This window comes from Leuciscus leuciscus (genome assembly GCF_965113295.1).
Source record: "Leuciscus leuciscus genome assembly, chromosome: 2".
NCBI classification, from domain to species: Eukaryota; Metazoa; Chordata; class Actinopteri; order Cypriniformes; family Leuciscidae; genus Leuciscus; species Leuciscus leuciscus.
Window position 1 is genome coordinate 51,832,951 of NC_138726.1, and position 16,573 is coordinate 51,849,523.

Below are 16,573 nucleotides of genomic sequence, written 5' to 3' on the forward strand. Positions count from 1 at the left end.
TTCTGAAAATCTTATATTTGTCATTATAATGCAGACATCACAATATTATAGACATTTCAAACTAATGAAGCACATAGAGACTTTTTTTTACTGATTATGTCTTTATTTAGCATGAGGCAATGTACTTAAATTCTAAACAAGAAAATGTAATAAAATTTTACAACAAAATAATTGGACCCATCAGTTAACTTTGATGAAAAAAAAAAAAAACTTAATAGGGGCTATTCAGATGCAGAACTTTGACTGGACGTTGTCTGCTGAGACTTCAGCTTCTTGTAGTATTTCTGGAGGAGGGAGAGAAAGAGGATAAAAGGTAACTATAAATAAATGTGAGTGTTCAGAATGGACTTTAACAGCACTTAAGATAATATTTAATCCCAATAAGTAAATAAGGTGCAATTAACATTCAGAAATTAAATAGTAACTTGTACCTCCATGTTCTGGTAATGCCTTAGGCTACTACAGTGACTTTTCTTAGCAGTTTCCTCATTGCCATAGAACAAAGAGCAGAGTCTGCAGAAGAAACCTGTCTTGGGCACCACAAAGTCAACCCCTGTGAAAAAAAAAAAATAAATCAGCATGGAGGTGATGTGATAAAGCATATGATTCAGTCATTGTTCACAGCATTATCAAACAAAGCCTTTTTGGTTATAGAAAGCCAATAATTTAGAGCTGATGTTAGTGTCATTTGTAGTGGATCTCTTACCAATGGGGTTGTCTGGGCTAAACGGGGGCAAGGTGAAGTCTTCACTCACAGGGGATTGAGAGCGGGACTTTTTAACCTCGGGTTCCTGTATCGACTCAGTCTCCCGACGTTGCTTGGACTCTTCTGCAAATTAAAATGAAGCAAAGGTATAAGTGAGAACATGCAACGGTACAAAAACCCCCAGCTAAAATATATTAATATGTGATGTAAAAATAGTGGTCTATGAGATTGAATACCTTTGATAGTGGATTTTTTATTAGGGACTGGTGTGCCAACAATATCGCTTTCTGACTTTGCAGAATTGTCATCATCTTTAGCTCTAGGCCTGTCCTCTTCTGACCCTGAAGAGAGCTCCAGACTCAATGAATCTGGAACTGTTTCAGCCTTTTGCAGTTCTGGCTCAACATTAAGACCCATGGATTCTAGAGCTGCAGGAGGACTCTCGCTTATGGAAGCAGCTGCCGCTGGTTCACACTCCGCACTCATCTCGGGCTCCTCTTCTTCTTCAGCACTCTTTGTCGCCCCTCTTTTACCCCTTGTGGATCGCCTCACTACAAAGAGCAAAAAGGGGACAATAGTGATTACAAAACCCACGTGCCGTTTAGACTTAAAAGAAACCCTCCTTTCTATCTTTTACTCACCTGGGGTCTGACGAGCCCTCTTTTTGGCCCTTGCAGCTCTCTTTTTAATATGCTTCTCCTCTTTGATCTCTTCGCTAGGTGGTTGTTCGTCTTCCTCCTCCCCAACTTCATCCACAGTTACAAAATTCATCTTGCGGAGCTCTTCCAGGTCACATGAATCCTCTTCGTGGCTTGGTGATTTCACAGGCTCCTCTGGTATGATTGGTGTTCTGCTTCTGGGACTGGTTGGCTTGGCTTCACTTTTCTCCAATTCCTCAATCTCCTCATCGTCACCTTTGGCCTCATCCAAGGTTACAAGAGTCTTAAAAAAAATAAAAGCGCTCATGTAAACATACAGGCAAGAACAAAACAAAACAAAACCAAGGTAGCCTTAATAATGGGTTTGAATACAATTTAAGTGTTGGCAACCAAAAAAGAACTGACCTCAGGGTTGAATGAATCAAATTCCTCCTCTTCATCAACAATCTCATCCAACGTGACCAGGCCTTGAAGTTCTTTGTCCAACTGGTATTCTTCACCCCCCGTTTCATCTTCTCCAACCTCATCAACTGTTAAAAGTCCCTCAGGTACTTCATCAGCCTTTGAACGCTGATCCTCATTTGATTCATCAGGATAATCTTCCTCGCCCTCACTGACCTCATCAAGAGTAACCAAAGCATCATGGGATGGAAGTTCAGAGATCACAGTTGCCTCATCTTTACTGTCCATCTCTGGGGCAGATGTTTCAGGCGGTTTGGGTTGGTCATCTTCTGATTTCACTAAAGTTTCTGCAGAAGTTGGTGGGCAGCCAGCCTTCTGTGAAGGAGAGGAGGAAACTGCCTGGCTTGGCTCAAATTCATCCAAGACCCCAATGTCAGTGCTTTCTTTCACGGTTGAAGGGGTCTCAACATTGGCATCCATCTTGGCTGAAGCACTGTCTGCTACAGTACAAAGCTCTGTTGTCTCGTTCTTAACAACGGCAGTTTCCATCCCATCTGTTCCCAGCAGTTTATCAACACACTCTTCCTGAGACTCATGCTCTTCTGGCTTTTGAGATGCGACCACTTCCGCAACTGGTGTGGTTTCTTCAGTCTTGGTGTCCATTTTGTCCATAAATTCAATAACTCCAGGTTCCCCTGTCTCAGAAGGTATAGTCTTGTTAGTATGTTCTGGTGTATTAGCTTGACTTGACTGTGCAATAGGAGAAACGATAGAATGGGGATCGGGTTCATCCTGAATCTTCTCGTCCCTAGCTGAAGACTCTGCGTTTGAGGACACAGTGTCCTCTGCATCATCCCCTACTTCGTCAACGGTGACAAACTCATCAATGTTAAATGGAAAAGGTTCTTCATCGTTTTCCTGGAAAGCATAAATTCCTAATCAGCAACATCTATTTTTCCAGTTATTAGACCGCAAACGTGTTCAATGTTGATGCTTACCTTTTCGGTTGTCCTTGTTTTTGAGTGACTCCTTGAGGGTTGTGAGTTTTTGCTATGACTCTATAAAAAAGCAAAAATAACAAATCAAGTCAAAACATTAACATTTCAGACCAATTTCGCAACTGAAAAAACAGAACCATCAAAAGTAAATAAACAGTCTTAACATATAAATATATATGGTCCTCACCCTGCGATCAACATCATGCCCCCTTGATCGCTTTGATGGAGGGCTGAATTCTCGCCTACTTCTTCGGGAGGATGATCCCCCACGCCTGGTGGTAGGACCATCTTCTTCAGAATTACCCCTGTTCCTATGCCTAGAAGCTGACTCCTTCTCTGGGGATGAGGTGTCCACAGGCCTGCTTCTGGACCCGGAGTTCTGAGACTTTTTCTCTTTCTCTGCCTGTTTTTTGTTCTCTGCTTGAGTGGTTTTCTTCATCGCTTGAGCAGGTTTCTTTGAGCTTGATGGACCTTTTGTGGTTGTCTTGTCTGCAGCTTTTTTCTCCATCTCTGCCTTCTGTTTGGCTTCCTCTTCAGCACGTTTTAATGAAGACTGTAAGCGACACTGATGGACAGCTAATTCAAGGGCCTTCAAAATTTCCTGCGTAACCGGAGGAAAGTCCAGAGAGTCGTCGTCGATCTGTAAGGGCTCAGGCACTGTTTGGGAAAGGTTTGAGGCACAATTAACTGCGACAGATGAATTACTGACAGTTTGATCAGAAGTGGAGGGCAGATCAGAGGCAGAATCTAAGGTTGAAATGGAGTTAGATGCAACGGCTGCAAGTTCAGTTTGATTACTTGACTCATGATTAATGTCCGCCTCTAAAGATTCAGTTGGTGTCACTGTCAAGTCATTCGATTGTCCCTCGTTGTTGATCTTGAGCTCCTGTTGTCCACATGCTTCCTCTTTGACATCAGTGCCTTTGGTAGGTTCTTCTGGACTCTGTGTCTCCATGGCCTCTACTGCCGTTTCCTCACTGCTAACAGCTGAAGCAACAATATCCATTTCAGACTTGGACTCAACATTCTTGTCGTCGTCTTGCTTTTCATTGTCAATTTTGCTTTCTTCCAAAGATGTAGGAACCAATTCTTTGGGAGCATCTTCAGCCTGTGGGACATTCTGATTGTCGTTCGCGAGTGAAGTCACTGTCCGATCAGTTGTGTCAAATAAGATAACAGATTCTGAAGAAGCCAATTCATACTCTGCTTTTGCAGATGCCACCAAAACAGCGGATTCTCCTGAGGGAACCGAGGATGCCAATTCAAGATCTGTTTTCCCAGATTCAACTGAAACTGAAGATTCTGAAGCAGGAACAGTGGATGTAATTTCAAGCACTGTTTTCCCAGATTCAGAAGCAGGAACAGAGGATCCAACTACATTCTCTGTGTTCACAGATTCAACTGAAACAGCAGATTCTGATGCAGGAGCAGATGATTCAACTTCAAGCTCTGCTTTCCCAGACTCAACTGAAACTGCAGATTCTGAAACAGGAACAGATGATTCAACGTCAAGCTTTTCTTTCCCAGACTCAACTGAAATGGCAGATTCTGAAACAGGAACAGATGATTCAACGCCAAGATCTGCTTTCCCAGACTCAACTGAAACTGCAGATTCTGAAGCAGGAACAGATGATTCAATGTCAAGCTTTGCTTTCCCAGACTCAACTGAAACGGCAGATTCTGAAGAGGGAACAGATGATTCAACTTCAAGCTTTGCTTTCCCAAACTCAACTGAAACGGCAGATTCTGAAGAGGGTACAGAGGATCCAATTTTAAGCTCCTTGTTCATAGACTCAGGTTCTGCACTGGGAGCTAAGGATCCAGCTTCATGCTCTTTTTTCACAGACTCAGTCTCCGGGGTCACCATGACAGTTTCAGTAATAGCTTGGGTATCCATCTCTGCTTTAATCTCAGGAGTAGGTGCATTAGCAGGCATTCCAACTGCAATGTCTTTGGGAGCTGCAGTAACTTCAGTTTTCAACTTCAACTTTTCTTCACTATGCACAGTAGATGTAGTAGATGCACCAGAAGCTGCTGCCGCAGCCACTGGCTTTTTAGCTTTGACCGTATTAGGTTTACTTTCTGTTGCTGCTGATTGACCAGGAGGCTTCGTTCTAAGAGGAAAAAAATATTGTGAAATTTCCAGAATTATTGTATAAAGAAAAGCTAAATATTTTGTTCTTCGCCTCTTACCCTTTTGCATCTGGCTTCTTTTTCAGCTGTTAAATAAATAGCATCATGTTAAGTTATTAATTGCCACTGTGAAACAAGTGATGCTACACATACAAATGGCTAACAAAACCTGCTAAATTACCTTGATTGGTTTGGCCAGTTGGAAGCTGAGGGTATTGTTCTGGATTACACAACGAAACTTAAGGAAGCGGATGAAAATAGCCCTAGCCATTGCAGCATTCTCCATTTCAAAAATCATCTGAGATCGAAAGAAAATTAAAAACAATATTACAACAGTCAGCTGAGATCTTATACTTTCCTTTAATAATGGAAATATATCTGCAGATATTATACAAGTCAAAATAAGATTTATGTTTAATAAATATCAAAGTTAAATTTGAGTTTCTTACCCTGCCATTTAGAGGCAAAACCTTCTTGAATTTTCCATAGCGTTTGATTACGGTCTCTACTTCTTTGATTGCCACAAGTGTTTTTGGTACATTACTAACAATGAGAAGGCGTTCTGGCAATGTGATGATTTCCTGTGGTCAGAAGGGGGAAAAAAATCACTATAGAATAAGTCTGAAACGTGATACAAGTTATTTCATTTTATTTTAAATCAGTGTTAACTCTTCAGCATTTACTTACAGGTGATTTCTCCATGCCCATGATCACTCTGAAAACTGACTCCTTTGGGAAGAAAAGGATAAAACAGTTGGTCAATACTAACCAGTATTAATCAAGAGTAAAAATGTACTTGAGACGTAATGCACTCTCTCTTGTAGACAACAAAGAGAGCCCATTTTGCCAGTGTTGTGTTCTTAAATGAGAACAGAGTGTTTAAAGCAACTGTAAGTAATCCATGAATAGGTACGAAATTCAGTGAAAAGAGTGGATTGCTTTACAGCAGTACGTCACACCAACATAGCTTTAATGAAGGAGTATTATTAGTACAGACATCATGAAAGAGGCTAAGAGACCAAAGAGAACGTTGACAGAGGAATCTACAAAAAAAATAATAATAATAAGTGGGCATGACGTTGCAAACTGTTTGGTCTTGATGGTAGCTGTCCGTTTCAGGAGGAAAAAAAACCTACTTGCCAGTGTCATTTATGAAAGACAGCAACGTATGCTATAATCTTATCAATGGCGTCCCTATCTCAGAGTTTTGTAGTTTGTCTGGGATGTGAAAAGTCTTCTTACAGTCCTTTCTCAGGATAGCATGCAAATAAATACAACTCATGGCAGGTAAGCTTCGAAAGATTGCAACCTTCCAAACCTATCTCTGTTAGCTTGTGATAGTCCAGGGGTTCTCAACTCTGGTCCTCGTGGTCCAAATTCCTGCGGGGTTTAGCTCCAACTCTAATCAAACACACCGGAACAAGCTATTCAAGGTCTTTAGACTAACTAGAAAGTTACAGCCAGGTGTGTTCGATCAAGGTTGGAGCAAAACTCCGCAGGAAAGGGGACCTCGAGGGCCAGAGTTGAAACCTCTGTAATACTCTACACTACAGAGGTTCTCAAACTTTTGGAACTAAAGCCCCCCAAAAGCCTCCCCCTTTATGTGGCAATCTTACAATTCACGGTTCAATGTTGGACAGCGCAAGCCTGATGTCATCCTCCACGTGGAACCGATTTCGGTACTTGGTTTACAAGGCAGTCAATTCTGAAAACCCGGCCTCGCACAGATAAGTTGGGGCGAATGGAAGAAGTAATTTTGCGTCGTCGTCAGACAACTGCGGATAATCAGTCATCACACTCAATCCCAACGAAGGCAGAGAGCAAGAGCTATAGAGGTGTCGCAATTTGGTATCGCTCTTTAAATCCACTGACTGCTCCATCTCTACTGAAAGGTCTTTCCCAGGACAACTGATGGGATTTCTGACCCAAACAAATGAACTGAAATCCTCACTGAAATAATGACCGAATTGTTGTTTCAGTCCTTTAGCACTGCCTTTTTGTCTGAAGGAAGAAAGATGTTGGCATCTCTCTCCCTTCCATCGATGCGTTGTTGCGTTCAACAAATTCTACCTGTCGAAAATGTCTACAAGGTATGACAACTGCACTAACCACAGGGGGTTGTCCAGGTACTGCGCAATATTGGAATCTGCATCAACAAGAAACAACTTCACCTCTGAACGCAATTAGTAGAGGCGATGTAAAACCAGCTGTGTTTTTTTTTTTTTATGTAGAGCTCGACACTGTCAAATGTATAGCATGTGCAATGTCCTATAGTAGGGGGCTCTAAAGTTGCAAAAATACACAAAACTACAAACAGTTGCTTTAATAAAACTGGGGTAAGAACCAACGATTTCTATGTTTCTAGGACATTTATAAAATATTTTTTCCTCTTTATAATTTCAGAGAGAAAGAGTGCACACTCACAGTGTAGTTCAGGTCTATAGGTTGCACCATCATCTTTACGGTTATCTCTTTCTCTTTCACTTTAGCTGGGTTCTCAGAGCAGGCCTTCACCATTGCTTCAACTGCCTCTGTGTTGGGCATCTGTAGGTAGGCCTAAAAAAACAACAACATAAAAATACTGTTAAAATACATAATACAATATGATATAAATCAATATAATTAATAAACACTAATAACAATATAATGACAAAAAGACACCATCCATTTTTTTAATCAAGAATTTATGTAATTTTTGCAGAATGTCATTCAACAAAGACTGTTGAAGGAAATAGGAATCAGTGCCATTGACAATGGAAGTTAATCAGCTAATGTATACTTTAGGAATGTTTTTATTGTTCGCAACTTATAAACCAGCTCATATCAATCCCTTCAAGTAGCATCAGCTAACTTTAAAAGAAAATCATTGTTTAACTATCATGGAAAAGAATTGGCCATTTTTTTTATGGATACCAAGGCTACCAAATTTGAGATTTCTGATCCAGTTTGTTTGCAAGCTTCCATGGCTGCAATATGCTGCGTTTTCCACCAAATGTCAACTAGTGATGTCGAAATACTATTAGGAACGCACATTTCAAAGCAAAGTAACTGGTTGTAGCATTCTTTAAACACATATTTGAACTTAGCATGTTTCCTAAATCTCTGCAAACATATTATATTTTTATGCTTTAGTACAGTCAAAAACAATTACATACAGCACCTTTAATGTTATTACCTTCTGTTGAGTGATTGCTATGACAGGAGTTGCAATGAACCCATATGGTTTAGCAAGATTGGTGAGGTCATCCTCAGTAACCCCTTCCTCTGGAAGATTCGTAATCTCGACTATATTTTTTCTCCAGGGTACTTCCTGTAGTCAAAGAAAGAAGGTAGAAGTAGTTATTATTTGTAAAAAATTATATATACTGTAAGTTTGTATATATACAGTTTAGAGGGAGAACACCAAATAACATACCTTCTTTAAGAACTTCTTGGCAACTGCGGTATCTGCCAAATAACACAAACAAATGTTATACAGATTGTCCAACATGACCACCGGAACAACTACAAAGGAAGATGCAGTAACTTACCTGAACCCTTAACAGTGGGTTTAACTTTAGCTGCCTGTACCATCTTTTTGGGGTCGTTCGGTTTTGCCTTGGCTACTTGAGGTGTCTTGAAACCTGGCATCTCTTTCGCTTTAGCTGGCTGAGATGCCTTCACTGGATTTGCACCCTTCACTGCCTTCACTGGATTTGCACCCTTCACTGGATTTGCACCCTTCACTGGATTTGCACCCTTCACTGGATTTGCACCTTTCACTGGATTTGCACCCTTCCCTTTCGCTGACTGAGTTGGTTTTGTCATGGTCACCTCTTTTCTATAATAAGTCACAAATACATTCACAGAACCATTTGTAAAAAGTTCAAAACAGGCATATATATATATATATATATAATCTTAAAAAAAAAAATCTGGTTAATTTTTAGATGCACTGCATGCATAAGAACTTACTTCCTAACAAGTTTTCTCCTATCATCATCATCTCTTGCATCCTACAAAAGCACACAGATCGGATTTAATGGCAGGGCATGGTATAGTTCACATCTCTAAGTAGACTTGACAGAGTCAAACATACCTTCTCCATGCAGATCTTAATGACCTGACCACGAATTGTCAGGTTTTTAAAGTTGAGCAGAGCTTTGGCATCCTCCTCTCTCTCCATACATACCGAGGCCTGAAGAGAGGAAGAATCACAAACGTTTGCTATCACAAATAAGTGGAAATTTGGGGGTGGCAATCGCTTGAATGGATGGGTTCATTATTACCCTTAATGAACAGCACAACAACAAAACAGTATAATGACAAACTCGCTAATATTAAACAGAACTTTTAACAAAACGAATAAGATGGTGTTATTAGCAAAAGGAATAAGCATGACAAACTCATTCCTGTGGTACGCTTGAAGATGTGTGTGTAAATAAGAAGTGTTTCCTCTGGAAGTTGCCACCTTCATCAGGGAAAGTTTACAGATTGCCTCAATGTTTGCAGGTTCCCAATTAGCATTGGGTTTAAATCCAAAATATTGCCAAATAGGCGCTTTTACATTTTGCTCGCAGTCTTGCCTCACTCTCGTCACGTGAAATCTGACTCCTGCTGCTGATCTGTGCTGCGACTCTCACTCGACTCACGCTGAATTCACCAGGCATGTTCAATTTTTAATTATAGTGTCTGTTCTCTAACTGAACTAAATAATTGTTATTACTATTAAAAAAAAGATACAAACGGTGGTGCGCGGCCGACTATCGCAGCAAGCCTAATACTGAGAATTCATCTTAGCCATTACAGGAATAAATTATATTTTAAAATAAATTAAAATAGAAAAGTTATGTTAAACTGTTGTATTAATTCACAATATTGCAGTGTTTACTGTATATACCTCTCGAATCGCCTTCAGGAGGATGGCAGTGTATATCTTGCCAAAAGGTTCAATGGCATCCGACAGTTCTTTGTTGGTAGTCCCATGAGGAAGTCCAATGAGCCTCAGCAAACATGATGTGCCCGGGGCATCCCTGCCTTTAGGCTTCATATCATGCAAAAATAAAGACAGCAATTAGATTTCATATTTTTAGCACAGATACTCAAAAGTGTTTTCTAATGACCCTGCAGCAAATACGACAATATAATGACCTAAAAGCCAAAGTAATGAAGGAATAAGCACATTTACAACTGCATGTAACTGCTGTATGAAGATGTACCTTTGGAGTGCTGGGGGTCTTTGTGACGGAGGTTCTGCTTGACTTGGAGTATTCAGTTCTCTTAGGTGGTGAAGGACGTTTCCAACTACTGCTGCTGCTTCCCTTTGATGAGGAAGCAGAGGAAACGCTCTTCTTTTTTGCTAGCTCAGCCAGCAAGGCTGGTGCCAAGGACTTCACCACAGCCTTCAAAGTATTACTGTCTGTAATTGAGGAAAGCTCAGCTGTGGGGAAGAAAAGAACTTCATGTAGTAGTACACCAAGTGATTAAAATTTATTTATTTTTTAAATTATACATTGCATTGCAAGAGCATTGTAACAAGTGATCTTACCTGATGACATGAGTTTCATGGCCAGTCGTTCACTACTGCTGGATCTCTGCAGCCGGGACGGGCTGCTCCGGCGGGGACTCGAACGGCGTGCAGGAGAGCGCCTACTGTAACCTGGAGACCTTGATCGTTGAGATGGAGGACTACGGGACCTTCGTCTGTAAGGACTTCCTCGAGACTTCCTATGGGGGGACCGGCTGTGACTTCTGCTACGCCGGTGCCTTCTAGGGCTTCGGGATCGGGAGCGTGAACGGGATCGTTTACGACGGCTTGAAGAGTCATGGTGCCGCTTTGGGCTGGGGGATCTGGAGTACGAGTGTGATCGGGTGTGCCGCTTTGAGCTGCTGTGTTCTGATTTGGGCTCAGGTCTGTGGATGATTGACATTTTTAAGTGAATTTGTGCAATTTAAATGGACAATTGTCTTAAAGTAATAAGATCTATATATATACATATACATATTCCGAGACCTAAATGCTCAAGATTGATTTTGGTAGGGATTTACCTTGAAACTGAGACAGACTCAACATTCCAGTCAGGGTATCTATAATAAAAATAAATATGGCTTTTCATTAGTTAAATGAGAAATTCTCCTATGGAATTCTTAGGTAAAGGAGAACATGAGCAAGAGGAGCAAATAATAAAACACTCACTGTTTCCTAAGACGCCTACAACTCTCAATGTGAAGATTTGTGTTCTGATGTTCAAGCCAGTCCTGTGAACAAAACAAAACAAAAAAAATACTTTAACAATGTCTTTGCTTTTAAAATAATGTTTTAATTATTAAGTGTTTTAAACAGTGCAATTGATTATAAAAAATTGGTGTAACAGATGACCAAGATCTATAAGTAGATCTTAAAAAAAAAATGACAAAAAAAAAATGAAATACCAGAGGTCAAAAAGTAAGACATGATAAAGCTTGTTTAACCCACTATAGTCTCATTAGTGCATAACAAAAATGGTCCATGATTGTCACGACAAAACTTCTTCAACATGAAAAAAAAAAAAGAAAAAAAAAAAGGTCCAAAGTGTGTTGTTCTTCAGGTATTACGGAGATGGAGATCACCATCTGCCTCTTCAGTGGAAAGTCATCAGGTCTGCCTTCACAATATTTTTTTTCAGCCAGTCCAAGGTCTTAAACAAGGTCTCAGCAAAATGGTTTTTCATCAGGCTTCCCCAGGTTCCCAGAAAACGGACCGATTCATTTTCTTCTGAAGCTGGAAATGGCTTGGAGTAGACAGGATGCAACTTTTTTTTTCAGCCATGGCTTACCAGCTGTATTATCTACTCTATTTACATCAGCTTATTGGCTTCTTTTTTTTTTTTTTATTACCCACAATGAACTGCACAATTATTGAGCAACTGAAGTTAACAAACATTAAAATTTCATTATAGGTTTCTGATATTTTATTTCAGATTTAAATTTAGTACAGTTTTAGCTCAAAGTTCACCAACACATCGAAATGAATTCAACAGCAATCGAGACCCTTTACATACACCGAACAATGCAAAATAATGCAAACATCTTTCAAATGAGGCACTACTGGGTAAGAAGATACTCACCTTAATCTGGACACATTCAATGTTACATAGAGAGCATGTATGAGGAAAGATTCTTGGAGTAGCTGCTGAGTAATCATTCATCATGGTAGGAGTCGGAAGCCTCTTGGTGGCGGGCACGTTGATTGGAGGCGAAAGGAACGGGATCCAGTTGGCATTCGGACCTCCGGAGATATTGTCCATGGCCATCATTGGAAGAAGCCCAAGTTGAGGCGGCATCTGCGCAGGAGGTCGACTGGGGGGTGGCAGAACAGTCTGGGATGCAGATGGTCTCACTGGGATCGTCTTCCCGAGTCTTGGATCTACTGTTGGAGGTTTCTGAAGCTTTGGAACAGGGGCTGGAGCTGGCTGGCACGGCTGAGGATGCTTTGTGATGTCCATGCCACTGAAGGGTGGTTTAGAGACCTCACTCACATACTTTGGTGACTCTTTAGGCAGGTGTTGTTCACTTGCATAGCCATCTCCGCTCTCCTCGGGGTAGCCAAATTTGCTAGAATGTCCATAGTCAATGACTTGAGATCTCGCATCAACGTCCCTTTTCACTTTACGCATACGGATGTCCCGCAAAATAAACGGTAGGTTGTCAGGAGTCAGCTGATCATCTGGATAGTGACTTAGAAGCTCTAGGTCCTCATTGGAGAGTCCAAAGCTTGCTAGGATGCTGCTGGCACTTTCAGAGGTGTAACGTGAAGGCCGCTGTTCTGGTGGAGGTTGGCTGTCCAAACCGCTTGATCCTCCGCCAAAACCCTGAGACTGGAACAGCTGTGAGGAACTGGAAGGACGATCCAAGCTTGAAGATCCGAAGAGCTTGCTGGGGCCTTGGTATATGGACCAGTCCACCTCATCAGATCTCGAAGACCCTGAAAAGATGTTCCCTCCGGAGGAAAGCACGTCATTCCTTGTGTCCTTTCTCATGCGGGGATCTACTTTTTTGGGTTGCTGGAGCATTTGAGTGAGAAGGCGCACTTCCTCGCGGGCTCCCCGAAGGTTCTGGTCTATGGCGGCTTCAAGATCTGGGGAAATCTGTTGCTGCCGTTGTCCTAGCGAGAAGGGCTGGTTGACCAATCCCCCACGAGAACCGGACATTGAACCTGGGCCAAGACGGGCTGCCCCCAGCTCCATTCGAGGCTGTGACCCAAGACCATACTGGCCGGGCACAATGGGTCTCTGAGCGCTGGGGAACAGCCCTCCACGGGGATTATACAATGGATGCGACATGGTGACCTTAAGCAAGTTGAGCAAGGTCAAAGCAGGTGTTGCAATTGACGACGGAGTGACGCTTGTGCCAGCAATTGCATTCAGCTGGTGCAGTGCCAACTGAGTCTTTATCTGTGCCAACTGGAGGGAGACGGGGCCTAAGACCGGCAGACTCCCAAAATGTCTCAGGGAATTTGCAACAGGGGGCACAAAACTTTCCAAGAACAATGAAAAGCTGGAAAAATTTGGGGAAAAAACACACAGAAAGTGTTATTGGCTTGTCGTCTTCACGTCCTCACACAGAAACTGCAAAACGGCGGCGACCATTTTCCCCTTCTGTCACACTCTCAAATCTCCAGCTTCAAGGGATTAAAACAGGTTTCCATGTCTTCACTGAAGAAGAAAACAGCAAGCAAAAAAGGACAAGACAGACAAAGGAAAATAATATCACAGCCTTAAGAGTATCTTTAAACAACATTCATGCAGGAGTTTTAGTGGTTTTCTTTCTTTTTTTGGCCTGGATTTGAACAGGGAGGGACAGACATGCCTTAAGACAGGACAACATGATAGGTCAGACTGTTAATTCATAGATATTAGACAAATGTATATTATGATTACCGTGAGCAATATCTTGAGCTTTTTTTTAATGTCAATGCTGGCTTTTTAAAATAAAACTTGGGAGTCTGAACGGTCAATATTGTCCATCCATGTAAACAAAGATCACACTAGGGTGATTCATCTTTGTGAACAGTTTAATGAGAAAATAAAGAGACTAAAAGAATCTACTGTAAAATAAACTAAAGAGCTGCTGCACTAAAACAATTATCAAAACAACAACAAATTCTAGTGAACAAGGGCTGTTTTTTCCAAAAGATTTCTACATCTACTTAGGCTTACGGTGCTTTTGGGAAACGCAGTACACAAAGTCAAGCAAAAATGTGAATGGTGAAGCCCTACAATTCATCTCACCCTATCAACCTCAATATTTTTTTCAAATAGTAAAAGTGTCAAGACAATCAAATGAAAGTGTTAAAGTCAACAAGAAACGGAATTTATCTTCCCTAATATAATTTTTTTTTCTAAGTTAAAAATAAAAATTGTAGGGCAGGACATAATTATATTCCATTGGATTAAAAAAAATAATAATAATCTGTCCTTAATGGCAATTATTGGCGTAACTTTAGTTAACAGGCAATAGAGTCGGCATGAAACAAAAGTAGACCATATCTATTTTTCAAATGCGTGTCATTTATCTTATGCTTTGATATATATAGGCTATTTTTTAAAACCTATTTTTATCTTTAATCAAAATAAATTATCCAATCATTTATTCTGCTTAAGCCCTGTCCCTGCAGGCATGCGTTAAAAGGATAGAAATTTGAAGAATGTTGGTAACCCAGACAGTTGACGGTAATGACTGACTTCCATAGTATGATAAAAAATACTATGGAATTCAGTCAACTGTCTGGGTTACCAACATTTTTTAATATTCTCTTCAAATATATTTTGTGTTCAACAGAAGAAAGAAACTCATACAGGTTTGGAACAACATGAGAGTGAGTAAATGATGACAAAACTTTCATTTTTGTGTGAACTATCAACTATAAGCTGCATCCATTTTTTGTCCAATGCCCACATCTCAAAATCCAGTCAAGGAGTCTCAGCCCTACTTTTTTTTTTCTCAACAATCTGCAGTTACTCTTTGATATCTGTCACAAGATGGAAGAATAGATATATTTCCATTTCATCATGGATTTACACTGTTGTGTTAAAAAGTAGCCTAAAACAATATCAAAGCAGTGCAGATGTCAGTCAAAAAGAAAGATATTATGAACACATTTTTCTCACGAATAACGTGCTCTAACAAAATTATGCACAATGAGACAATTAAATAAATGAGGCCAATTTTGATTTCACTATTCTTCTGATATAACTGATTTGTATTCCAAACATTCTTATACAAAACTTTAAAGGTATTGGTCTCTGATCAGAATTTGAATGAACATAAAAAAAAATTTAAAACTGTATTAACCACCATGCATTTGAAAACCAATAAGACTGGGTTTAGCATTGCATTTACTGTCATGACTCAGTAGGAAGTGTTTTTATAGGAAAATATTTACTGCAAAAAACAACAACAAAAAAACTGTCTCAGACGTGAGGCCGCCATCCAGCGACTGAACACAAAATGTCCACTGAACAGCAGCCATTTCTGATAGCAGGCCTACACCTGTATTAAATGACAACCACTGGACAGTGGACACTAGACAGAGCCATTTTAGGGGCATTTTGAAGAAATACACAAACACAAGACGATGTTATATAACCCAGCATCAGCTTCAGTTCCCCGGGTAGCAAAATTTAAGCACATGGAGCACAACTAAATCATGTCAAACTGCAAACAACTGCCAAAACACGTATTTGTGATTAGACTGACCAGCAGAACGATCGACCGTGAAGCGTTATAACCCAACAGAAAACTATAACGCTCCCATTACGACACCGCAAGATCGACCGTCGATCATTTCAATGGCGTTATAGTCTGGATGAGGTGTTTGCGTGATGTTTTTATGGCCAGTGGATCTCATACAAAAATGAAAGCAATGTTTAAATGCACGAAATACGCAATATGGGTGATCTGATGGGCAGATCGGTAGTGAAATCAACTGGATCTGTGCAGGCCTCGGGCTCTGCTGCTTCGCCATGAGTCTCGTTTACCTCGCTGTTCGTCGGCGTCGTCATTTTACAAGAGCAACAAGCACTTTATTCGACAAAGAAATCGACACGTTTACACTACAAGCGCCATAGAACACTATTGCAATGCACCACAGTAACATACCTCGTATTTTTAAATGTAAAATCTTACGATGGAAATGCATCCGATGAAGAAAACGCTCCGATTTCAGGGGACGGTCGGTTTGCGTCTCAGACGTGACTACTCGATCGACGAGTTGTAGAACAACAGATATAGTCAGGAAAACCAATCGAACCAGAACCCTTGTGATACGGAAAACTGTCAAACTTTCAGTAATACGTACAGACTTATTATTTCGCGGAAAGGGTGAACTTTTTTTGCACCGTAGGAAAAGAGAGACAGTTTTTTTGGGGGGGGGGGGGGGGGGGGGGGGGGGGCGTTTCTTGTAAACATTAGAGAGGGAGTCCTTTCCCTCAAGGATATCCAGGAGATGGCAGTGTTTTCATTTTTGAGACTCTGCTGGCTCAGGCAAAGACTCTAGGCTAGTTGTTAAAACATCACGCCATAACAGTGTAGGCCTACAACGTCCCCCCCCCCGTCCCCCCCATATATTTCAATGAAGTCATAATATATTTATGTATTTTAGCATTGCTTATGTTCTCTACGTAATTTTGCATTGGTTCAGTGTGACAAAGCACCTG

At 40.8% G+C, this 16,573-nt stretch overlaps 1 protein-coding gene across 5 annotated transcripts; it reads right to left on the bottom strand.

Annotated features, from left to right (window-relative positions):
* Positions 1-81: 81 nt before the first annotated feature.
* On the bottom strand, positions 82-16,237 carry znf638 (zinc finger protein 638). Of its 5 annotated transcripts, none has more exons than XM_082158342.1 (25): positions 16,044-16,237; positions 11,984-13,412; positions 11,074-11,135; positions 10,926-10,964; positions 10,426-10,790; positions 10,097-10,317; positions 9,778-9,921; positions 8,977-9,075; positions 8,853-8,893; positions 8,429-8,718; positions 8,314-8,345; positions 8,074-8,208; positions 7,323-7,454; positions 5,586-5,627; positions 5,348-5,479; positions 5,080-5,196; positions 4,959-4,984; positions 2,953-4,879; positions 2,766-2,825; positions 1,771-2,685; positions 1,348-1,648; positions 943-1,257; positions 707-829; positions 432-553; positions 82-284 (listed from the first exon to the last, which is right to left on the bottom strand). In XM_082158342.1, the coding sequence occupies exons 2-25, from the start codon at positions 13,196-13,198 to the stop codon at positions 222-224; spliced, it is 6,918 nt and encodes a 2,305-aa protein (XP_082014468.1). In that variant the 5' UTR covers positions 13,199-13,412; positions 16,044-16,237; the 3' UTR covers positions 82-221. The 5 variants fall into 5 exon arrangements, with proteins under 5 accessions (XP_082014468.1, XP_082014467.1, XP_082014465.1 ...); XM_082158341.1 differs by having other exon boundaries at positions 11,984-13,570; XM_082158339.1 differs by having other exon boundaries at positions 16,017-16,237.
* Between the last annotated feature and the right edge of the window lie 336 nt (positions 16,238-16,573).

Coding starts and splice junctions, on each gene's coding strand:
- znf638 (XM_082158342.1), bottom strand. CDS start 13,198: ATGTCGCATCCATTGTATAATCCCCGTGGAGGGCTGTTCCCCAGCGCT. Junction 5,480..5,585: donor TGGGCATGGAGAAATCACCT/GTAAGTAAATGC, acceptor TTCTGACCACAG/GAAATCATCACATTGCCAGA. Junction 2,826..2,952: donor GGCATGATGTTGATCGCAGG/GTGAGGACCATA, acceptor GCTTTTTTATAG/AGTCATAGCAAAAACTCACA.